General features: G+C 36.6%; 1 protein-coding gene across 1 annotated transcript; it reads left to right on the top strand.

Moving 5' to 3' along the window:
- On the top strand, window positions 1-24,061 carry Ube2j1 (ubiquitin conjugating enzyme E2 J1). The gene is made up of 8 exons (XM_027928239.2): window positions 1-322; window positions 8,825-8,898; window positions 9,629-9,760; window positions 11,820-11,904; window positions 12,152-12,257; window positions 13,092-13,221; window positions 15,478-15,597; window positions 20,820-24,061. Exons 1-8 carry the CDS (start codon window positions 292-294, stop codon window positions 21,096-21,098), a joined length of 957 nt encoding a protein of 318 aa, XP_027784040.1. The 5' UTR covers window positions 1-291; the 3' UTR covers window positions 21,099-24,061.
- The last annotated feature ends 2,375 nt before the right edge of the window (window positions 24,062-26,436 follow it).

Consider the following 26,436-nt stretch of genomic DNA (forward strand, 5'->3'; position numbering starts at 1 on the left):
AGCAGGTTGACCTGCACCCCGGGCGCCCGGTTCAGCGACGCCCCGGCCGGCGCCGGCGCCTGCCCGGCCCTCAGGGAGGCGGGGGAGCAGCGGAGGAGGCGGCGCCACCGCGGAGCCCGCGCCTCGCCCGCACCCTCGCCACCCCGCCCGCAGTCCCGGCTGGGCTGGGCGGCGTTTGCGGAGGCCCCTCGGCCAGACCCTGTCGGCCCGAGCCACGCTGAGACCGGACAGCGGCAGTGCCGAGAGGAGGTGACAGCGGCCGGGAGACCCGAGCCGCTCCAGCGACCCGCCATGGAGACCCGCTACAACCTGAAGAGCCCGGGTAAGCAGGGCGGTGGGCGGGGAGAGCGAAGTGACCCCCTGCCCTAGGGCCCGGCGCAGGCGGCCTCACGTGTCCCCCCACTCCTCGCGGCTGCGCTCGCGGTTCCGCGCTCTACGCGAGACCGCCGCCTGCCCGGGAGGTGCAGGCCGCAGGGCGGGGCGGGCTCTCGCCGCGGCTCCCCGGGAACCGCCAGAACCCCTTAGCACCCGGCCTCTCCTTTCCCCATTTTCGCCCCATAGAGCCGGGTCATAAACTGGTGCCTAAGAACAGGTGTAAAGGTGATGTCCATGGGTAATAGTCAACAGCCCCTTGCTGTACCTGCATCCTTGATACCGTAGTGATTCCCCCTCCGCGCCGCCGCCGCTGGACTTGTATAGTTTTTTGATTCACTCACATTAGAGTGTTGGTCGTTTAAATATCCTATTTGCACCATTTGGAGCAAATAGAATTACACACACGAAGGAAATGTTCTGCAACTAAAATGTTTAACCAAAGAGCCAAAAAACTAGTTGAGCCATGCACTTGAGATGATTTTGTCATGACTTAACCATGATTTTTGTCAAACTAGCTGAATAAGATATATATCTGAATTCAGTCACAAAGATTTTTCTTTCCCGCATTGAATTTCCCTGCTTCATTCATAAGCAGCTCAAACAACCCTAGTCTCCAGTTATTTTCTGGTGCATTAAAAAAAAATGCAAGAAAAGTAACCAGCTCTCTCAGATTAAGACAGAACTTAACTAATCAATGGATTCCATAAAAGGTATTTATTCTGTTTGTATCTTGATAAATTTGTCAAGAGAAAGAACCTCAGTTCAGCTCTGAATGGTAAATCATGGGATGTTACTGATGGTTTGACCAATTCTTGCTGCTGCTTAGAATTTTCTTTCCAAGATTGCTACCTATTAGAAATGAGCAAGGATATCGTCTTTTCAGAAAGAGTTGACATTATAGATCCTTAATTATTTTTTTGTGGTATTGAGTAATGAGCCCAGGTTGTCACACATGCTAGGTAAGTATTCTACTACTGAGCTACATCTCCAGCCCTTTTATTTTAACTTTGAGACAGATTCTTGCTAAGTTGCCCAGGTAGCCTTGAACTTGCCATCCTCCTGCCTCAGCTTTCTTAGTAGCCATGATCATAGGCATGTACCACTGCACCAGGTGTAAATCTTTCATTTTTTTAAAAAAATGTTCAGAATATTCAAAATAAAAAATAAAAACATAGCTCAATCTCCAGTACCCTTCCTCCCACCCACCCCCCAAAATTCAGAATATGCAAAACAGCTCTAGAATATTGCTTGAACAGCTTTATTGGCCTGAGTGCTGTCAGGCTAAAAAAAGGTCCTTAGGTGACCAACTGTGTAAAATCAGTCAATAAATTTTGGGCATTATAGACTATAGTCTGCTGAAGGTTATGACTTCTGTAAGAATGTCTTAAGACATAGATTCAATTTCAGTAGGTTCACCACTTAAGAATTTCAGGAGGGCTGGGGATGTGGCTCAAGCGGTAGCGCGTTCGCCTGGCATGCGTGCGTCCCTGGTTCGATCCTCAGCACCACATACAAACAAAGATGTTGTGTCCACCGAAAACTAAAAAAATAAATATTAAAAAATTCTCTCTCTCTCACACTCTCTCTCTAAAAAAAAAAAAGAATTTCAGGAATTAAAAAAATAAATTAAAAAAGCTCATCACTTAAGAATCTCAGGAATAGAAAAAAAAGATCAAAGAGAAAGAATAAAAGTTTAGTTTTTGAGATTCAATGGTAGAAATGTTTGAATTTTTTAGATAGCAGTTGGTTTAAAGAAAACTCTGTGATGAAACTGGGCATGGTGGCAAACGCCTATAATCAATCCTAGCAACTCGGGAAGCTGAGGCAGGAAGATCACAAATTTGAGGCCAGCTTAGTGAGACCCTGTCTCAAAAAAAGAAAGAAAGAAAGGAAAGATTCAATTTCCAGTACCAAAACAAACAAATAACCCCCCACAAAAAACTTACATATGTAATCGTGTGGTGACTCCTTAGCTGCATGGTTCATTAGGACAGCTGGGATACTTAGTGCAATGTCCAGAGAATAATGCAGTATGAGTAGTAGTGAAGGTTAGAATGGAAACTTTTGGGGTTCCAAGAGTTGTTAGGGGATTTTGTTCAGTTTTGATAGGCTAGTATAGCTAAGATTTAAAAATTCTCCAACTTTAGAAATTATCCAGAATCCTGTAGATTTCCAAAGTATGCAGCTTATTACCAGTTGGTTGCACTTTGGTTGACATCCTTGTAGCTGTGTCAAAAATTGCATTCTCTTTTTGGTTTTATTTCCGCAAAGATGATGTTGCCATTCTAAAAAGTATTTTTTAAAAAATCTTTTTATTTATTTATTTATTTATTGTCTGGATCATTTGGAGTTCTTGGAGAAGGATGAATTAGATGAGGTGTGGGACTTACTAAAAATGCTGAGAGGCATAGTGAAAGTGTTTTTTTCCTTAGTTTTATTCTCAGACCTTTGATAATGCCTATGTGAATGCAAGTGATTAAAAACACCACACATCCTTTTTATCTGACGTGGGGTTGTATTAGATGGGAAAATTAAATGAAAACAATACAGACAGCTGGTTAAAGGCCTGTGTCCATTTATTCATTTCATAGGGGGAAATCTTTTTATGATTTTTTTTTCTGGAATGGGCTTGGGATTGTGGACAGAGCTCTGTGTAGGGACACCTCATAAACTTCTGATTAGCCTGCAGTTGTCTCTGGATCAAGCTCTCTGATCCCTGTTTGGTTCTCCTCTGCCCCAGGTGATAGGGTCTTGTAGTTCAAAGTAGGGAAACCTATATACAAGGAACTTTCCTTAGCACCTTTCCTCAGAAGGAGGCTGTGGATACGTGCAGCAGGTGATAGGAACATGAGAGACTGGTCCAAAGATGCCCCCCCACCTTCACTGTTCTATTCATGCTGCTGGTGTTGACCTCACCTTCATGCTAATCATTCCCGGCTTTACTATCCAACTCAGACCTTTCTCCTAAGCTATAAATATATAGAATTTACTGATGACTCAACATCTTCACTCAGATTTTCTACAGATTGAAAAAAATAATGAGGTATAAAAACTAAACCCATTAGATTTCTCTCCTTCGCAGACCCCAGACTTGTTCCTTATGCTGGTATTTCTCATCTCAGGGATTTGACCGCACTCAGGCACCAGTAGGAATTATTGATTTCTTGGTCAACTCTTTTGTACTATCCCTATCCTGAAACACATAACTCCCCTCCTCCCAGCCTTCAGTCACTATTGTCACCAAATCAATTAAAAGGAAATAAAAACTGATTAGATCATGCCTTAATGTTATAGAATATTCAATGGCATCCTGATAGCTGTGGATAAAGTTCAAATAAACTGCTTAGCTTGGCCTGCAGGGCTGCTTAAGTCTTGACCCTTGCCTTCCTCACTAGCCTCTTTGCCCATTATGTTTGTGTTCCTTTATATTTTTACCATCTATTCATTTTGCCTGAACTACTCTCCAGATGGAATAATTTTTCTCATATGTGCTGGTTCCTGTTGGAATCTCTGCTTGAAATGCTTTTCATTTAAAACATCCAGAATTCCTTTTTATTTTTCAAGCTTTTTAAAGCTTCAGCCTTTCCCAGCCCCTCAAGGTAGTCCTTGTACCTGGATAGTATTGCCACAGTGTTGTAATTATTTTTCTGTCCTTCTAATTTTAACTGTGTGCCTTTTGAGGCCAGGCAGCAGGTCTTGGTCATTCTCTGCCTCCAGCACTCAGACACTCTTTAAATGTATGTTGAATGGATACCTTTGCAGGAGCTTTTGATGCTAAAAATTAGTCCTTAAACATTTACTTAAATGTTACTCACTATGGGAGCAGGAAAAGGCAGTTGGTATATTGGATTCACATCCTCAATATTTCTGCCTTCTGCATTTCACTCATGCTTTGGGAACCAATAATTTTAAGATATTTGCTTTACAAGAGAAATTAAGGTTTGGGACACAGAGTTCTATAAATGGTCCCTTTATTTTTAGCAGGATTTGGCTCCAAACCTCAATGGAAGCCCAGTGAGCTAGAGTGGGCATTGTGAAGAGGGCTAATGCCGGGGCTCAAGGAGCTTAGAGCTTTGATTCAGAGTGTCCAGGGTAGTATCTATAAGAAGAACAGGTATGCAGGTTTCAACCTTCCCTTCCTTGGCTTATCTCACCACATAAGAGGAGGGTTCCATAGAATAATCTTGCAAAGAACTGAGAGTAGCTACAGTGAAAAAGTTCCACTAGCCATGAGAAATCAAGTGATGGGGTATAAGGAAGAGCAGACTCTGCTCTAGCCCTAGTTGCCAGGTAGCACTTTGAGCCTCAACTATCCTATAGCAGTGGTAGTTCTGTGCAGCAGCCCAGGGAGCCATGCCATAAGGCCATCTGCAGATGCCAAGGCCTGATTTTTGAACCAGAGAGAATCATTGAGAAGGCTTTATATCTCAGTTTTTCTTTTTCTTTCTTTTTTTGGTAGTGCTTGGGATCAAAGCAAGGGTTTCACACGTTAGTCAAGCACTTTACCACTGAGCTATACCCCCAGCCTTATCCAAGATCATTTTTTAACCTTTAAAATACATGACCTGGGGGAATGGTAGGGGTGAAAAGGAAAGGAGAATGATATGAAGCAATTATTGACTTTCGTTTGACAAATGTAAACAGTGAGCTACATTAAGATTAAGTGACTTGTTCAAAGACTTAGAGCTGCAAAATGTCAGAGCAAAAAATTTAGTGCAGTTCTAAATCCAGACTCTCTATTCCTTTTCATGAGAGCATTCATAAAAATAGATTATATAAACACTAAACAAATCTTACCTTCTGTTTGGCTATGTGGCTCTAGCTTCACATGACATATGCCTGTGTGATCTAAGAACTAATAATTCCTTTACAGGATTGGTACAGATGTATTCTTATAGCAATTCTTACTCTTTTATATATCCCACAATAATATGAGGTACCACTGGGTGTTTCTTTTCTTCTCTCCTATGAACTGAGCTAAGTGGGGACAAAGCAGAGAAAATATGATAAGGGTATGGAACGACCTAAGTCTGACTTCTTCAGCATGATTATTGTTGTATTCAGCCAGCTGATGAGAAATGAAGGAAAACAATCTCTGGCATTTTTGATTGCTGATAGCAACCAAACTACTTAACTTCACAAGCTCTTCCTTGATTTTATTTATTTTAGATAATTTTCATTAAGATAATGATATTTTCATGTGGCTTTGTTTTCAATACTTATTTCATGGCTCCTTCAGGAGTGAAATATATGGGAGGCAAGTAGGCCCTGCAGGCCCTTCTGTACTGTTCTCTTCAACTAAAACAGGTTGTGTATCATTTTATATATTGGGATTCTCATTTAAGTTTTCCTTTAATAAATTATTTTGTCTTATTGTCAAGTACGTTTGAAAACTATTGCCTTTAATGAGAGTCTGGAAAGAGAGATGTTCGAAAAAGACATTAACATTCACTTCAGATAATATTTGAGACCTTACTCCATCCTAAGCCCAGAGGAAGCTGCAGTGAAGTAGATATACATTGTCCTTACTGTAGTTTAGCAGAAAAGTCAGAGGTTAAACAAGTAACTACAAGTGAGATGAACCTTATGAAACTAAAATATAAGTCAGGCATAGTGGCACATGCCTGTAATCCTGCAACACCAAGGGATGAAGCCAGAGGATCACAATTTTGAGGCAAGCCTCAGCAACTTTGGTGAGATCCTATCTCAAAATAAACAAAAAGGAGTGAAGATGTAGCTCAGTGGTAAAACATTCCCAGTACCACCACAACCACAAAACTCAGAGTGTTAAGATGATGTATAGTATGTATATTAAGGGACTCAGCCAAGTCTCTATAGCAGTGGTTTCCAAACCTGAGTGGCCATTAGAATCCTTTAGAGAGCATTTCAAGTCTCTACTCCTGTCCAGATGAGAATCGCTAGTTACCTCTCTGAGGGGAGGACAAAGGAAGGTGTCAAGAAGATCTTCCTGAGGAAGTTATCTCAAGATCTTAAAAGTGGGAGCCAGTCCAGATGATGATGGGAGTTGGAGCAACTTTATAAGCTGAGGAAACATTATGTAGGAAAGCCTGGACTAGAGAGAATGTAGAATGTGTTTAAAGAATTGAACAAAGCCTAGTGTCTAGAACTTGGAGAAAGAGGGTGTATGTTTCTAATATAGCATTTATTATGCCATTTTCTATTGACTGTCTCCCAACTATAAGCTCCTAGGTGACCAAACTATATTTTGTTTGTGATTGTAGCTGTAGCACCTAGTTGAGAACTCAATGAATATTTGATGGTCAAGTGAACAAAGTCTCTGCCTACAGGGGCTTAGTTCAGAATAGGAGATTGAAAAGAATGTTAATAATTATGAATTAGGGTAGTGACTTAAGCTTTTTTAAAGCCTATGAGCCTTTGATTCAAATGATAATTTGTGGAAAAGTCATAATCCCAAACTGCTCTGATTATATATATGTGGATGCTTCTTGGTTAACCTCTTTCCCTATAACATTCCAACCTATCTTCTACACGTTTTACTTTTATTATTCCCTCTGCCTAGTCATACCCAAATGAGTAATTACCTGTTTATTTTTTTCAGATATGGGTACCTGATTCCTTTTCTCTTCTGTCTGCTCTAAAGTTAAATCCCCATTTAGCCCTCCCAACATCTTGTGCATGTCTCTCTGTAGCACATATTGAACTAGTAGTTTTGAGGAACGTTTTGAGAAGTCCTCCCTCTGACTTTGTCATTAATTTAGGGATTCTCACCTAAAGTGAGAAGGATTGAGATTCAGAGCACATATCAGAGGATTGAATTTTGAGAGCCAATAGGGAGGGAAAAAGGGTACAGATAGAGATAGGATTGTAGATGGTGCTAGGCTTTAATTCTGCTCCTGCTAAGGCAGTTATCTTGGAGATAAAAGGCTGCTGTTATTAACCGAAAGAGGTGGAAGAGGAGAGATGAGGATAGGTGTGTAACTGTCTTAGTGTGCTAGGTGAAGAGAGTAGGCTGGTGTCTTACCAGGGAATGTAGGAACATTAGGTGGCATTGTGTCCTAGCGGAAGTTGTTGGTGATGATTCTGTAATGGCATTAATGTGCCATTGTCTGTGACTTCCCCCCCATTTCAACAATGCCTAGCTATTTTTTAAAAATATTTTTTTTAGTTGTTGATAGACCTTTATTTTCATTTACTTATATGTGGTGCTAAGAATTGAACCCAGTGCCTCATACACACCAGGCAAGCTCTCTACTGCTGAGCCTCTGCCTTAGCCCCATGCCTAGCTGTTGGGATATATACACCAAATAAGATGATTGGGTTGGGTTAGCCAGACTTGAAATGTATTAGGGAGCATGAAAGAGACTTTCAATGGTGGAGGGTGAGGATAAAAATAGAAATGAATCTAAGTGTAGGTGAGGTGGAGAATAGTTTTGTGTCAGTGCATTGGAGGTTTTAATTAAGCTGAAGAGTTTTTTGTTTTTGTTTTTGTTTAGAGAGAGAGAGAGAGAATTTCAATATTTGGTTTTTTTTTAGTTTTTGGCGGACACAACATCTTTGTTTGTATGTGGTGCTGAGGATCGAACCTGGGCTGCACACATGCCAGGAGAGCGCGCTACCGCTTGAGCCACATCCCCAGCCCTGAAGAGTTCTTTTGAAAAGAAATTTAATTAGGGCTATGGAGAATCACTGGACTTCTGGAACAGCCCTATTAAGTTAATGCAAAATAATGGTGGAAAGACCCAAAAGATTGAGGATATAAGGGGATTTACTTTTCATTGGGCACAAGATGCAGAGGGCACATTTTTGTTAATAAATTCATTTTAACAAGTAGAGTCAGACTGCCTGTGTTGGAATCCCAGCTGTCATTTCCTAGCTATTTGAACTTGAATAAGTTATGTAATCCCTCTGTGTCTCAGTTTCCTCAACTGGAAATTGAAGATAAAAATAATGCCAATCTAGTAGTTTGAGGATTAAATGAGTTTTTTTTTAGATGAGTTAATACTTTTAAAGAACTTAGGTAAATGCTATCACATAGAAAGTGTATGTAAGTATTTACAAGATAAAAGTAGTATCTTCCCTATATGTTTAATTTAATATGTAACTTCCAAAGTATGCCATTCCTTTTTTTAAAAAATTCTTTCTAATTGTAGATGGGCACAGTACTTTTATTTTATTTATTTTTATGTGGTGCTGAGGATCAAACCCAGTGCCTCACATGTGCTAAGTGAGCACTTTACCACTGAGCCACAACCTCAGCCTCTAAAGTATGCCATTCTTATAATGTCTAGCTACCATCCCCCACCCCTCTGTTTATTACTGTTACCCCATAATTAAACCTTTACTGTCTATTTAGTTGAATTGCACAGTTTTCATTGAAGTAGGAACTTTTTCATTAGGCTTATAAGACTGTGTTAATCACTCAGAAAAGCATATTTTAAATATCTCTATCTTATGAATTTTATTTTAGCTGTTAAACGTTTAATGAAAGAAGCTGCAGAATTGAAAGATCCAACAGATCATTACCATGCGCAGCCTTTGGAGGTTAGTTTCTATCTCCATATTTTTCATATGGAAGAATTAAATACTTTAATCTTTAAAATAAGTTCTTTAAAATTGCTTTTTTATTGTTTTGAGTCATTACAGGTGAGTGATATGGTTTATTGATCTGTTTTATTCCTTATTTCATACATATCTCACTAGTCTTCAGAATCACACTTTTAGACAGAGCAGATTTCTTGTCTAAATGGATCTTATGTTAAGTTGTGTTAGGTCTTGAGACTGAGGGAAAGAAAGTGAAAAGAACCTCAGACACTTTACAGTTTGGAAGACTCAGTGCCTTGACCTGGGTTTTTTACATAGACATCTTTCAGATGTCTATGCAAACTTTTTAAAAAAAAATTTAATAGCTTTATTTTTATTTTATTTTTTATTTTATGTGGTGCTGAGGATGGAACCCAGTGCCTCACATGTGTCAGGCAGGTGCTCTACCACTGAGCCCAGCCCAACATTCAGAAGTTTTTAAATGCATTTTGTTAAAAAGGTTTTAGCTTTTATGAGACATAAAGCATTTATTACATTATAGATTAAATAGCTTTTATTTATAATATTTATTTAACTTTTATTTCTCAGATTTTCATGCATTAGAAACTAGCCTAGCAATGATATAAAACATTTGATTTTTCCCACCTGGCAGTATTTCTAATATTCATAATTATCAAACTTTTTAATGTTATTGATTCCTTTTGGATTATTATTATTTTTTTTTGTTCAGGATAACCTTTTTGAATGGCACTTCACAGTTAGAGGGCCCCCAGATTCTGATTTTGATGGAGGAGTTTATCATGGACGAATAGTACTGCCACCAGAGTATCCCATGAAGCCACCAAGCATTATTCTCCTAACGGTAAGAATTCTTGGCTTTTGGGAATGATTGTGATTTAACACTTCCCAGGGGCTGCAAAATATAGTCAGCATACTCATTTTCATTAAGAGATAAAGTTGTAATTTTACCTTTTGCATCTAGATCTGGGACTGCCATTTATTCCCTCAAAATAATTCCTAGGAAGCTGACATGTCTGAGAAGTGCTATTAATGAATGCATAAATGTCATAGCAAGTTGTTAGGATTCAATGAATTAATATATGCAGAATGCTAGGCACAATGTCTGGCACATGTTAAATACTCAACAAAGGGCTGCTAATGTTAGTGTATATCATGGTTATATCATACCTTTAATGTCCCACCATCTTAATACTCTTTTCCTTGGTTTCCACATACTCACAATGAGAATAATGATGCCTACCTCATTGAGATGATCTGGAATTTAGAGTGTATTCTTTTTTTTTTTTTTTCATACTGGGGATTGAACCAGGAGTGCTGAACTACTGAACTACACCCCCAGTCCTATTTATTTATTTATTTCTTGAAACAGGGTCTCCCTAAGTGGCTTAGGCTGACCCTGAATTTGTAATCCTAATACCTCAGCCTCCCAAGTGGCTAGGATTACAGGCGTGTGCCATTGTGCCCAGCCCTAGCCCTTTTTTATATTTTCACTAGAGACAAGATCTTGTTGAGCTGCTCAGAACTTAGCTAAGTTGCTGAGGCTGGCTTTGAACTTGAGATTCTCCTGCCTCAGTCTCCTGAGCTGCTGGGATTACAGGTATATGTCCAGCCAGCATTTGTTTTAGAATCTATAAACCCACACTGTTTCCATTACACTGTGTGTAGGTTACGTACTGTCTTTGAAGTTCAGTGTTCTTATCTGTTGTGATAGAATCACACAGTAAAATTCCTGGTGTATAAAAGCCACTTAACAAGTAGTGAGTGATTCTGAAAATTGTTAATGCTAGCGTAGGGCTGAAGCAGGTTCCTGTACCCTACTATGTAGTCAGGACTTACATCATTTAGTTTGCTAGATCTTGGGAAAAGCCAAGTAGTCTTGAGGGAGAAGCTGATGTGAAGGGAAACTTGGTTTGTGTGTGTTTGCATTAGTGGGGGTAGTTGGCAGCAGTTCTTTACCAACAAGTACAGAAATATTTTTTAGTTACCTCATGGTATGGTTAGATTTACCACACTGAGAACTGGCCCTGACCTCCTGATATTCAGTGTTGCACTCCTTCTTATTTACTTCCTTTGTTTTGAAAAGTCTTCTTTAACTTTAATTTGGTAAACATTTATTAAATGTAAGTCTTGTGCCAGGCCCAGTGGGTGCAGCAGAGAGTAAGTTATAAGTCTCTGCCAAAATGGAACTTATATCTAACTTCTTATTTAGGAGAACTAACAATGGATGTTCTGCAGGTTCACACTGTAGCTGTCTTTTTTGTTTTATTTCTATGAAATGGCCTAATGTTTACCTCTGGGAAGAGATGCCAGTGGTATTGTATGTTCTTTTTAGACTTCAGTATGCTTACATTTCTACCTGCCTGCAGGACATTATCAGTAGCTTTCCAACTAAGATGGCAGATTCATGTCCAAAACTGAAATGTCTTTGATTTTCTTCTTCTGTGTTCCTATCTTATTAAATGGCATCATCCTTCTGCAAATCATTCCTGTCTCAAAGCCTTTTTCTCTGTGCTTTTACTCATGAATACCAGGTTAGGTGACACGAGGCCTTAGATTTTATCTTAGAACCTAACTTACCCTAGTTTTATCTGAGGTACAGGGTAGGGCATCAATATCTCTTTGTATGTTTATTATTTAGATTATACAACTCAGTTTCAAAAAGGTGCTAATACACCTTCTAAAAACAGCTTTTATTATTATTTTGGCATCCAACATGTATTTTTGTATTTTTGGAATATCTATAAGAAGACAAAAATGTGTATTCCTGTTAGTTACATTATTTTTAAAAATATCTTTATTATTTACATATCAATATAAAGATAAAATATATTTAGAAAGTATAAAACATTAGGTACACATATATAATTTTTAATTTTTTAAATGTACTCTGTATTTCTAAGGCTAATGGACGCTTTGAAGTGGGCAAGAAAATCTGCTTGAGCATCTCAGGACATCATCCTGAAACTTGGCAGCCCTCATGGAGTAGTAAGTATTAATTAATAGTGAATATAAATCTCATATGACTTCAACCAATTAGTAACAATACAAAAGACTCTTGAGACTGAAGCTGTTTTCGGATAAATAATTTGGTGTCATTGAATAATAATAAAAATCCATGTCTAGATTTTTGCCAGCATTGTAATACAATCTCCCTACTTAAAAGCTGCCTTCTCTCTCTCTCTTTCCTTTTGCAAAAAAACTCAGAATTAATGTTTAATTTTTTTTATTTCAGTAAGAACAGCATTACTAGCCATCATTGGGTTTATGCCAACAAAAGGAGAGGGAGCCATAGGTTCTCTCGATTACACACCTGAGGAAAGAAAAGCACTTGCCAAAAAGTAAGTTGTGTATTTCATTTTTTGTTAGGGTGAGAGTACTATTGTGGGTGATGACTGTTAGGAACTAGGCTGTCTCTAACTTTGTGAGTGACCTTGCTCCCAGGATCTGGTCTTTCTGTTGCTGCTGTACAAATCCAATTCTAATTTCTTTGGAGTGACCAGAAGCTAAAAATGTTGCATTCATGTTGTCTTGTTTTTAAAAAGTAGTTGATAATATTTCACTAAGATTTATTTTACTACAGTGAAATATAATTTTTCTCCTGGAAAACATTACTGGCCATTTGTCTCTACTTGGATGGTATTACAGATGGAAAAGAACCAGAGCAATTATTTACATGTAGCTTTCCACAAGGTTCAAAATTTCTATCCATCTTTGCATCTGTAATATATAGCTCATTGCAACAACTCACTAAATGATCTAGAATAAAGTTCAGGAGATTTTATCAAGTTGTGATTGCCTAGTAGTGTTACCTTCTCTATTTTTTTCCAGAAGTTTGTGTGTGTGTGTGTGTGTGTGTGTGTGTTGCTGGGGATTGGACCCAGGGCTTCATGTATGCGGGCAAGCACTCTACCAACTGAGCTACATCCCTCTGCAGGAGCATTTTTGTCTGTGTAACCAAGAGCAGTCATATTCAAGGAGGAATAGGGGCAAGGCTTTGGGTAAAGCAAGGAATATGCCTTCAAGGGAGAATGTGGGCCTTCTCCAAAGGCAGAGACAGCCTCAGTACTCTTTTTCTTTTAAATTTAATCATTCAGTATTTGAATATCTAACAAAAAAGGATCAACATTCAACTATTTGACTTATACTCATTGCACATAATTATTTCCTGCCAGGTCACAAGATTTCTGCTGTGAAGGATGTGGCTCTGCCATGAAGGATGTCCTCTTGCCTTTAAAATCTGGAAGTGATTCAAGCCAGGCTGACCAAGAAGCCAAGGAACTGGCTAGACAAATCAGTTTTAAGGTACTGTAGATTCCTAAATAAATTCTTTTTTAAAAAAAAAAAAAAGTTATTGTATTTTTTTACCTTTATTTAATTTATTTATTTGTATGTGGTGCTGAGGATCTCAGCCAGTGCCTCACACATGCTAGGACCATACGCCCTAAATAAATTCTACTTAGGTACCCTTTTTGTTTACTTTTGAATTCTGGATAAAAAGAAGGCAATGTAGTTTGATTGCAATGAGATTTTACAAATAATTGTTTTCTTATTACAAAACTCATGGTTTACATTCATAAAAGCATTATAGCATGGCAGTTAACTTTGACTCTGGTATACAATTAGAATGGCAGGGTTCTTATCTTAACTTCACTGCTCATAGTAGGGTGATGCCAGCCAGATGTGTTACTTAACCACTGTGGGCCTTTTTTTTTTTTCCTTTATTATTATTATTTTTTTTTTGGTACCAAGCATTGAACTCAGGTGCATTTGACCACTGAGCCACATCCCCAGCCCTATTTCATATTTTTTTAATTAATTAATTAATTAATTAATTTATATGTCTTTATTTCTTTATTTTTATGTGGTGCTGAGGATTGAACCCAGTGCCTCACATGTGCGAGGCAGGTGCTCTACCACTGAGCTACAGCCCCTCTCCTAATATATATATATATATTTAATATTTATTTTTTTAGTTGTAGTTGGACACAGTACCTTTATTTTATTCATTTATTTTTATGTGGTGCTGAGGATTGAACCCAGGGTCTCACACGTGCGAGGCAAGTGCTCTACCCCTGAGCCACAACTCCAGCCCTTTCATATTTTATTTAGAGACAGAGTCTCACTGAGTTGCTTAGCACCTTGCTTTTTTGAGGCTGGCTTTGAACTCATGATCCTCCTGCCTCAGACTTCACAGCTGTTTATACTTTTTTCTTATCTGTAAATAATAATGGAACCTAGCCTATATCCCCTAGGATTCTTGTGAGGATTAAGTGAGTTAATACATGTAATACATACATTATATTTAGAACTGTCCCAGGTGCTTAAAAATTCTAGCCATTATTTTAGAAAATATAAATCAAAAAGGCCAAATGTTTTCTGTGATAAGCGGATCCTGATCCATAGTGGGGGGGTAGGGTATAGGGAAGAATGAAGGAAGTTTGGATTGTGTAGAGGGGAGTAAGAGGAGGGGAGAAGCTGGGAAGGACGGTGAAATAAGACAGACATATACATATACCCTATACACACATGTGATTACACTACTAGTGTGGCTCTGCACTGTATACAGCCAGAGGAAGTAGTAGTTGTGCTCCATTTGTATACAATGTGTCAAAATATATTCTGTTGTCATGTATAACTGATTAGAACAAATTTAAAAACAAAAAATAAAAAAGAATGATAATCATCCATAATCCCATCCCCAAGAAATAACTACTGCTAATATTTTGACATATCTCCCTTTTATCCCTTTTTTATACATGTTTTACCCAACCATAGGATTTATATAGTACTTTTACTTTGGCTACACTTATGTTTTGGAATTTAATTAGCTCCAGAAAAGAAAATGTTAACCTTCATTAAACAATATGCTGCCTTCTCTTCTCTACTTCTTTGCATGATGTCTGTCCTTTAGGTCCAGTTCTTGGGAAGTTTTCCCTTCTATGTTATTGTAGTGCCTAGAAAAGGAGGTATAAATGTCAGTTATATTTTCTTCCTTCTTAGGATGCTTATTAACACTTAAAATAACTTATCTGAAAATATTAAAGCCAAATATGTTTTGTACATCAGAATTTCTCAGATTTTAGAAAATATAGTAGCTCTATATTAACTAACATTTAGTAGAATCTGAAGTAGCAGCTTATAATCAAATCCATTAATATTTACTCAGCAAGTCTGGCAATATCTACACTAATGTAGAATAAAGACTACTAGTCTCACTGACATCAATTCAGGTCAGCTCCACATAAAAATTACCCAAAATACTTCAATTTTGAGATGTTTTGAAATTGTAGATTATGAAATTTTAAATTTAAATTATAGATTATGAACATGGGTGAACATGGGTGTTGATATTGTTCTCCTTAAGAACATGGATTGCTTATGCCTCTTCCTCTAATATTTAGCCATGATGGTATCAGGCACATGAGTGCTCAAGCTTATAACTTATTAGTAGTAGATATTAAACTAGCAATTAAAATAAACCCAAGAGAGAAATTTAGTAGATTGTGTGTTATTCTGTATGTTTCTTCTTGTAATTCTACTCTTGGGTCTTATATATAGGCAGAAGTCAATTCATCTGGAAAGACTATTGCTGAATCAGACTTAAACCACTCTTTTTCACTAAATGATATACAAGATGATGTTCCTACAACATTCCAGGGTGCTACGGCCAGCACATCGGTATGACTTTTATCTTTTAATATATATGTGTATCTATATTATTATTGTTATTTGGAATAGAAAGAGAAGACCCCAGATCAAATATCTGAAAATTTTCATTCTAATAGTTGGATTGTAGCCCAGTTGTCCCTCTAATGAATTACATATATTATCAAGCAAGTTATGAAACTTTCTGGGTTTTAGTTTTCTTCTTTGTTAAGTGGTATTTAATTAATAAATTAATATATTTAGTACTGGAAATTGAACTCAGGGGTATTTAACCACTAAGCCACATCCTCGGCCCTTTTAATTTTTTATTTTGAGACAGGATTTTGCTAAGTTGCTGAGGGTCTCACTAAGGTGCTAAGGCTAACCTCAAACTTGCTATCCTCCTGCCTCAGCCTCCTGAGTTGCTGGGATTACAGACATGCACCACGGTGCCTAGCTTGACTAAATAATTTTTAAATTCTTTTGTCCCTCCAGAATTCTGTGAGTACTCAAAATTTTAAGTTACTTTCAGTAACTAGTAGTTCTAGACTCTGAATGAAATAAAATGTTAGCCACTTTCTAAATAGACACTTTCTCGACAGGTTTTTTAAACTGCATAAAGGCACTGACTAGATAAATATCTGGAACTGAAAGTTTGACACTTGTTCTGTCCAATACACTAACCACAAGCCATATGTGGCTATCTGAATTTAGATTTAAAGTAATTAAAATTAAATAAAATTTGAAACTTAATTGCTCACAGTAACTACATTTCAAGTGCTCCATATGGCTAGTGGCCACCATATTTAGAAGTATAGATATAGATCTTTATTATTACAGTTCTATTGGATAGTACTGCCTTCCACATAGTAAGTGTCTAATAGTTTTTGGATGAAAGAATGAATGAATTCTTTGTGTATTGCTAGATGTGCCCTGAACTATTGTCTAAAAAAATTGGTGTCTAGGTAATCAAAGAGACTGATTTAAAAAGTATGATTGGATCAGTGCTAAATAATTAGGATTAGGAGGGAAAATAAGGACTTTCCTTTCTATATAGAAAAGATGAACTGTTTGGGGGTCTTTTTGGTTTGTTTGGTTAAGTTCATATCTCCCCATTAGTTTATAGAGGACTTTAAAGGGTCAGGAAAATGGGAAAAGCTGGGCAAATGCATATTTGCCCCTTAGTCAGGAATAACTTACTCTGATTTAGAAGTGAATAGTGAGTGGTTCTCTCTTATTCAGAGTGAGCTGGGTAGAGAAAAGTGAGTTGGAGAAAAGCAAGGGAGAGCGTCCTCTAGGGGAAGTTCTAGGGGACTGAAGATGGAGGTGTGGGAAGAAAGTATATGTGGATGAATTTAAATTGTTTTTATATGATCCCAATGTAATTTTATGAATTGCAGAGGAATATAATGAATTAAAGTCAATTTGAAGTGTTAAAACTTCCTTATTACTTTTTTTTTCTTTGAGAGGGCCATGGGGTACCCAGGATTGAACTCAGGGGCACTCAACCACTGAGCCACTTCCCAGCCCTGTTTTTTGTATTTTATTTAGAAACAGGGTCTCACTGAGTTGCTTAGCACCTCACCATGCTGAGGCTGGCTTTGAACTCCAGCATCCTGCCTTAGCATCCTGAGCCGCTGTGATTACAGGTGTGCACCACTGTACCTGGTCTGATTAGTATTCTAATTGGTTTTATCATTAGTATTCTAATTGGTTTTTATTTGGTAAATAACTTTTTAAATTATTACTAAGATGATGTTGGTAATTTTTTTAAAAACCTATTTGGGATGGTCTCTTAATATTTGTGACATATCTAAATCTATCTTTTGTACATTTTAAATCTGTATAAAATGACTTTGTTACATTTTTCAGTTGTAATTTATTTTGTTATTAATTATTTATTGCCTATCTCATGTCCCTGAACATTAGTTCTTGAGAGTCAAGGCTCTTTTGACTAATCCCAGTGCTTGGCTTAATGCTTTGTATATAGTAAGTAGTTAATACATACTTGTTGATTGAATGAATTTTAGGATTGACACTTTAAAAAAATACTAGGGATACAGACAAAGAAATCAAGAAATTTAAGTAATTAGACTGTACGGCAATAATATTATTATAGTATTTCCCATTTTGATTTTAATGTTCATAAAACTTAGAATTTTTTTCAATATATATTAGATCATTAATTGAGAACAATTTTAGTTAAAATTACCATAAAAATTAAATTGTCTATATTTGCCAAATGGGGCTTTTAATTACATTTACATATAAACTATTTCAAAGTGTGATTATATAATTTGACCACTATGGGAATGACTGAAACCTGGTTTTAGCTAGGCATATCTGCTTCACATGCAAGCATAATATAAATTCACTGAGATGGTATACCTCAAATTCCTGATAAGCTATTTTTTTTTTAATACCTTGCTGGAGTTAGAGATTGCCCAAAGTCTAAAATACAACAGGTAACATCAGGCCATTTATTGTTTCTGATGCAGTTTTTTTAGTTATGTAGAAATGATGGAGTTTCATGTTCTGATCTGTCAGATTTTGTGCTCTTCCCAGGGATTGAATTTCCAAATAAGTGATTCATTTTATGTTCAAGTAGATACTGGTTTTTATAGGTTATTGTAGAAAAGTTGATATTATATTGCTTAACCTTGACTGTGGTTATTTTAAATAGGAAAAATTTTAGAATTTTATAGTATCAAAACACTAGGTTTCAGTTAGCGATCTAGCATCCAAAAGACATCTGAAACATAGGAACCCAATTAAAATATTATATCCATATAAATATTTCCATTAAGTACATGTACTAAAATATCATCTATAGTCAGTATTTTAAAGGATTGTTTTTCTAAATATAGTAATCATACTAATAAAGGGTCAAAAAGCTGTCGTAAGTAAATTCACAACTTTTTATTGTCTCCAAAGAGATATATTGATAGCAATAATATTAATAATAACATTTAATAAGCAGTTATGTATACTAAGCACTTTATTATCGTTATGCCATTTAATCCTCATAACTGCTGAATTGGTTTCTATCCTTGTACAGTTGAGGGAATTGACTTAGGTTAACTAACTTGCTTAGGATAACGCAACTACTAAGCGACAAAGCCAAGCTAATAATGATAAAGTTTCCTGTTTTGGTCAGGATTATGGACAGGATAATGTTCTCTTAAATTAATGGAAAAAGTAATGTGTAAAAATAAAAGTTTTAATCTGACTCAATCTCTAGTGCTAATTTCTAGATTGATATTACCACCATGTTTTTTCTTTTCCTTAAGAACGTGTTTCCCTTTGAGCCTTGAATACTTTGGCTCTATTACTTTCATCTTCTTGGGGTTGAGCAATCAGAAGAATGGGAGATTTCAACTGGAATGTTTCTATATAGGCTATTATAATTCAGTTCAACCTATTGAGTATTTGTTAACTCATTTTACGACACTTGTGATGACATAAAAACACTGAGCTTTCTGTATCAGCACTCTTCAATGAGCAGATTGCTCCTTGGCATCCTGGATTATGGAGGTCTGAGTTCATGCAACTCTAATTCTGTTATCAGCACTTTTTTTCTTTGCAGTGCTAGGGATCAAACCCAGGGCTTAGATGCAGGTGCTGGGCAATCACTCTACTACTGAGCTCCAATCTTACTACCTACATTCTAGCCCTAGCACTAACTTTTATGTTAAAGTCAAAGTTTGTAGTTCCTTTTAACCTCTGTATTGTGGGTCATACTGCATTTGAGTGATGCCCAAGGATGTTGTAAGAAATTCAGATTATTTAAGCTTTTCAATATTGAGATGAATGTTAGATTTGAAATAGAAATTCTTCTGTAGGTAACTTAGCAGTATTTCCCCTAATGTTTAAAGCTGTTGCCAACCCAGAGTCCAGTCTCTAACCTTTTATTTATTTGGTACTAGTGATTAAAATCCAGGGGCGCTTTATCACTGAACTCCATCCCCAACCCTTTTTTATTTATTTTGAGATTGGGTCTTGCTACATTGCCTAGGCTGGCCTTGAACTTGCCCATCTGTATGCCTTAAACTTCCAAATAGTTAGGATTACAGGCAAGTGCCAGCATGCCTAGCTCATCCTTTTAAAAGTTTTTGAATTATGTTGATTTTTTTTCTTCTAAATATTTACATTTTATCTAATGAGGCATTTTAAACATTTTGTATTTAAAATATTTGCATTATTCTGAATAAAACATGCATTCTTATTTTTTTGAAAGAATGTGTACTGATGATAATGTATAACCAGTATACAATAAATAATATATTTTAATAGAAGAATTCAAGACCGTAGAGGTAGGGTTAAAGTATCTGTATAAATTAAATGGAATTTGTATTTTATACAGCTTACTTGAACATACCATCACCATTTTTTTTCTTATATATTAACTATATTTAGTATTTGGAACCATTTGGTATCACGTTGTAGTTAAGCTCTGACTGACCAGTCAATGAAATGATAAAAAGCAGTTACTATACAGTACTTTGTGGAGAGCAACCCATGTGCCGAAAGAGAGGACACACTGAGTCACATTACTACTACCAAATTTTTTCTTAGCACTTACTTACCCAGGGAACTCTATACATAGCACAGAGTGTTCAGTACTAAGTAACAGATACTTCTGGACTTGAGTTCAGTTCACTTACCAGGAATTGTGAACAAGATTAGACTGGTCTGAAAATTGCACCTGATTTAAAAAAAATATTTGTATAAAGAATTTATGGTTTGAAATTATTTCCTGTGCTTCATTACTGTTGGTGGAAGAATATTGATTATAATAAGATAATATTGGAAAAAACCTGGTTCATGATGGCACACTGTTGAGAACTGCCCTTTTTGCCCGTTTAAGATGGGTAATTTTCAAGCAGAAAGTGTTAATAAAACTGTTCCCTTTGTGGATCTTCTGAAAGAAAATCATGGCCAGATGCTTAGCAGGTACTGCTGGAGGTGCATCTTGGAGCAAAGTAGAATGCCATCTATGGGAAAAATGGGTAAATTTTGCCTTATCAATTTCATTGCTATTAAATTCCTCCTCCACTTTTTGGGTGCTCAGAATAAGTTGCTTTACTTGTTTTCAACAGGGTGAGTTACCAGTTTCAGCATTCAGATAGTTGTTGGTAATTTTGTCATTGGTCATATTTAATACTCAGATATTCTGTGTTTTCTTGGATAGATAACACGCATATGTAAAAAAAATTTTTTGCCAATTTTAAACAAAATTTCTTAAAATTTTCTAGTATGGAGTCCAGAATCCATCTGCAGCATCCTTTCAACAACCTACCCAACCTGCAGCTAAGAATACCTCCATGAGCCCTCGACAGCGCCGGGCCCAGCAGCAGAGTCAAAGAAGGTCATCCACCTCACCAGATGTAATCCAGGGCCAGCAGCCAAGAGACAACCACACTGATCACGGTGGATCAGCTGTACTGATTGTCATTCTGACTTTGGCATTGGCAGCTCTTATATTCCGACGAATATATCTGGCCAATGAGTACATATTTGACTTTGAGTTATAATATTGTTTTGCAACTTAAGAGCTGTGATTCAACTGCTTCATTAAACATTCTGCATTGGGTATAATCTAAGAATTGTTTACAAAAAGATTATTTTGTATTTATCCTCCATTCCTTTTTTGATCCTTATAAATTCAATATAAATATGGCTAGATATTTAGACTATATCCAGCAGTGTGTCCTGCTTAATGTAAAGGACTAGAAGTCAGTTTCTTGTCGCACTATTTGATCTGCTTCATAGGGAAATAACTTATTGTTGTTTCTAATGCCTCAGCTTCTGTAAATTTGCAATATTTTTTTCTGTTTAGTTCTTTGAATTTTTCAGATAAATGATGGTATTTTAAGTTCCCCTGAGTATTACTAGTTACTCAATATCATTTATTGAGTGCTATTTCTACCTAGGCAGAATGATCTAGGGACAGAAGAGTTGAAAAGGGAAAACAAGACTCAAGTAGCTACCTTAAAGTGTCATTCATACTGGGACGGTCCACTCTGTAACTGTTCTAATATAATCTATTTGAATCAAATGTTTATGAGGAAATGAGATTACATCTTTGTTATCAGATGTTACTTGAAGAGGAAGTACTTTGTAACCACTTTGATATGCTGTTATCAATCTTCTTTCTCCAATAGACACACAGATTTTAAAAGAAAGAAAACAGTCCTCCATAGGTCTTTGTCTTAAGGAAGAAAGAGTCCAAGCCAGAAATTGTTTGATTTTCTTCGGGAAGTTCAGTGGGAGTATCTAAAGATTTGAATGTTTGCTTTGCTTTGAATTGTATATATTTTGAAATGTGTTATATACCTAGCTTTGTAATCACTATAAATTTTAATTACTCCAGAAATATGCATAATGTTTAAATATTTCATGTACCATTTTAATAGAAAACCTCAGGGCCCAAGTATTAGTGATAAAAGTTAGAAAAACTTATAATAGTCCACCTAATCAAAGCCCAAGAAAGATTTTCAGTGAAAAAAATCAGTATATCACTGAATGCTAGTCAGCTCCACAGATGCTGATGGATAATTTTGTCATCAAATTGCCTGGTGAGACCATAGACTCAGAAAATATTGCCTCTAGCATGTGCGGTTAGCAGCGTTGAGGGCACTCGTGGAGTGTGGTTAATGAAGTTTTAATTTTTAAATATAGTCCCCAGCCTTCAAACAGCTTTTGCTCTAAAAGTGCATTTGTAAACTTTTTTGGGGGTACAACTCAATGTAAATGATATTTAAGTTCTAGACCAGTCCATGAAAGTTAGCCCATATATATTTGGATAGTTTGGGGAGGGTATTCATGAAGTCCTTATGTGGTTTTAACTAACTGAAATTATGGGCTAGAAAAAAGCAATTCATAAAATAATTTTAAAAGCAAATTTAATTTTTACTCCTAACACAGGACTTTGGATCTACTAACCATCAGACATAATTTCTATTTTTACTTGATGGCCAGTTTTCCATTAAGTCTGCATCTAAAATAAGAACATATTGCATACTATTATATAATATAGAGTTGTTTTAAACTTTAATAAATTAGCATTTTAAAGTTGTTCAGGTTTTTTTTTTTCTGTTATATCTAGCTGAAGTTGGTAGTCTGAAAAGCCTAAGGACTTATGAAGACCTCATGTCAGGAAAATTATAGATTCCATTTTATAATTTTATTGCCATGAGAAAATACATCCTGAAGTCTTGGTTTATAACCCAAGATATTAGAAATATTGGGTCAGTTGTCTCCAAGCAAGAAATCACTGACCCAACTGGGAAGACCAGGTATTGGCATCACCTAAGAAATAAATCCCATGCCCTCAACCTATGCTGAGATTAATCATGCGCTAGGAACAATCTTCTTTCTATTTCCTCTCAAACTTGAGCCAGCCTCTGGATGTATGTGATCTTGATTGTTTCCACAGGCTGTACCTGTGCTTTACAATTAAGCATTTTGCAGATCCTTCTTTAATCTGATTTGTGTCTCTTCCCTTATCCCTCAAGGAACTGGACACCTGCCTGATTGTTCTGGGTCTTTTAGCACTTGACACATACATGTAGAAGTGGCACGTTTTTCCTCTTTCACCTCGAATGGTCTTCCTAAAAATCTGAAATTGTCAATCTGATCCCCATTGTGTGGTTAATAAACCACATTAAATTGATCTTTGAGGCCATTTTTATTGAAACCCCACTGAAGGGCCTCTTCAGAAAACTTGTTATTTTAAAGCCCCACTTTAACCCTTAATTCAAGCATAAGGCCAAACTAGAAGTATAATCTGGTATATAAAGATGTAAAGGACTCCTTATTACCCCAATTCTCAGATTTAGGTAACTCTTGGCTTTTTCATTGACCAACATAGCACATTACTACTTATTAAGGTAGTTAAAATAGCATGCTTGATAAAAATATGTCTGTTTCACTTGTAACTGTTTAAAGCCAATGAACTTTCAAATTTTATGTATTGGGGCTTTTATGTAGCACTTTATATTTCCATGCTGCTTATTGTTTTATTCTACTGAAATAAATGAATTTCATCAAGATTCTCAACTAATTTTTTAAAGAAATCTTAAATTGTTTATTGTTTTGACTACGGAAATATACAGTTTCCTATTTCAGGAGAATAAAGACTCTTTTTGTTATTTTCAGTTTATGAATAAACATTCTGGTATCTTGAAGCTTGCCTGTTTTTGCAGATCAGAATCAGTAAACAAGTAAACCTCACACACTTGAACTTAATTGAGCAGAAACCTAGGGTGAAGTACTGAAAAGCGTACATTGTTTTATTACTTGCAAGTAAGTATAAAGTGAAGACATTTAGTGAACCTTACTTTAACCAAGAATAATGTGTACATTATCATGTGTGCCGTTGAAACCCTCGTGGGAAGCTGTGCATTGCTCAGAAGCTGTTTGGAATGTCTCTTGAATAGGTGCCTTCAGAACTAGTTTGAGCTGCTCAATAAAACTGGTGACTATTCATACCTTGTTTTTGACCAAAGATTGTATTCTTTGCCATCTAGTCTGATCACTTGTCTATTCTATTTCCATATCTTTTTTCATATTTTCCATTTCTCTTCATGCTCTCTTGCCACTACCATAATTAGCTGTTACCCCCTCAAAATCAATGCAGTTGCCTCTTCATAGGTCTTCAGTCTTGCACCATTCCTCATCCCATAGTCAAGAGTCTTCTCTAATACACAGAATTGATCCTCTCCTAGTGTTCTTAAGGTTGAACTAAACCCTAATTGTAAGATATTGCTGTGTGTAACAGTCCTGCCTAACTTTTTGGTGTAAATTAGACCTCAGCAAGTGCAGTTGGGTCCTTCCTACAATTCTGAGCTTCAACCAGTGGGACTGGTTGATCCTTCATTTTCAAAGAAATGTGCAAATGTTACGAGTTACACCATCCATAGCTTTGTGCCATAGACAAAAATTAAAATGTATGGAAGAGCTTAATAATAATAAATGTAGGAGCTAAAACTTTAAAACTCTTGGAAGGAAACTAAATCTTCATTGTGGTGAGCTAGGGAGTGGTTTCTTTTTTTTTTTTTTTTTAATTTTTGTTATTGATGGATCTCTATTTATTTGTTTGTGGTGCTGACAATCAAACCCAGAGCCTCACACATGCTAGGCAAGTGCTCTACCACTGAGCCACAGCCCCAGCCCCAAGGGAGTGGTTTCTTAGATACAAGTTCAAAAGCCCAAACAACCAAAGAAAAGGTTCCATTAAACTTTTCCCAAAGAACACTATTAAGTGATGGAAAGATGACACAGGAGAAAATATTTGCATATCAAGCATTTGATAAGGGACTTGCACTGAGAATATCTAAACAATACTTACAATTTAATAGTAAAAAAAAAAAAAAAGACAACCTGACTTTAAAAATGGCAATACAAATGGCCAATGTGCACATGAAAAGAAGCTCAACATCATTAGCCATTAAGGAAATGTATATTATTTCATACAAGTATGGCTAGACTAAAAGCCAGATAATGAGTGTTTGGCCAGGGTGCTGAGAAATTAGAATGCTCCTACATTTTGGGTGGAACATAAATTATGTGGTCCCTTTGAAAATGGGTTGGTAGTTCCTCAAAAAAGAAAACAAGCTTACCATATGACCCAGTAATCCTACTCCCACAAATGTATCCAAAAGAAAACATTGTCACACACAAACTCATGCAAATGTCCATAGCAGCATTGTTAATAGACCAAAGGTGCAAACCTACATGACCAACTAATGAATGGATCAATGTTCTATCTAAACCATGGAATATTATTTGCCTATAAAAAAGAATGAAGTGATGAAACATACTAAATATAGAAGAACCTTGAAAACATGGTGAGCAGGTATAAAAAGGCTGCATATTGTATGATTCTGTTTAAAGTCTCTATAATAGACAAATCCATAGAGAGAGAAAGATTGGTAGTTGCTAGGGGCTAAGGAAAAGAGAATGGGGAGTGACTGTAACTGGGTATGGGATTTTTTTTTTGATAGATAGACATATAATACTTTATTTTTATGTTGTGCTGAGGATTGAATTCAGTGCCTCACCTGTGCTAGGCAAGCACTCTACCATGGCACTATAATCCCAGCCCCTGGGTATGCGATTTCTTTGTGGGGAGATTAAAATATTCTAAAATTAGTGGTGATAGTTGCACAATTCTGAATATGCTAAAAATCACCCATTAAAAACATGACTTTATGGTATATAAATGATAATTCAATAAAGTTGTGGTAAAAGGTTATACCATCCATCTGTGGTTCTCTCTCTACTGTTATCACAATAGTTCTTATGAACTATTCATAAGAATAGTAACAAAACAACTATTTCTTGAAAATTAACAACATCCAGGCACAGAGTTCCGGTTGGTCCTTTAGAGACTTATTCCAAGTGGAAGAAAGGAAAAAAATCTTTTTGAACAAAACCCATAAAAAAGAACTTTGTTCCCATATTTTACCGCTAAATTTTAAAATTTCTGATCTGGGTTTGATCCCCATTACTGCAAGCAATAAAAGAAAAATTCTCTGGATAATTCTGAGAAATAGCCAGTTTTGGGAACCACTGAAAGAGAGTCCAGTCCCTGTACAAATGCATTCCCACTCTCATTGTGATTTATAATTACAATTTGTAATTACATTGTAATTTTCCTTCCCAGCACACCCCACAACCAAAACTGCACATGTCAGGAATGATGTCCAAGTTGGCAGGTTCAGTAGCTGTCTCCTGCTCTCACCTTGCTTGACCTCTTCACCTCACTGACTGTTAACTATCCTCTTCCTGAAACTCTGCCTCTTTGGTTTCATAGCCAACTTCTTGTTCTTCTCTCCTTTTGTTCTGGCTGCCCTATGGATCCTTCAA

This window comes from Marmota flaviventris, chromosome 6 (genome assembly GCF_047511675.1).
Source record: "Marmota flaviventris isolate mMarFla1 chromosome 6, mMarFla1.hap1, whole genome shotgun sequence".
Lineage (NCBI taxonomy): Eukaryota > Metazoa > Chordata > Mammalia > Rodentia > Sciuridae > Marmota > Marmota flaviventris.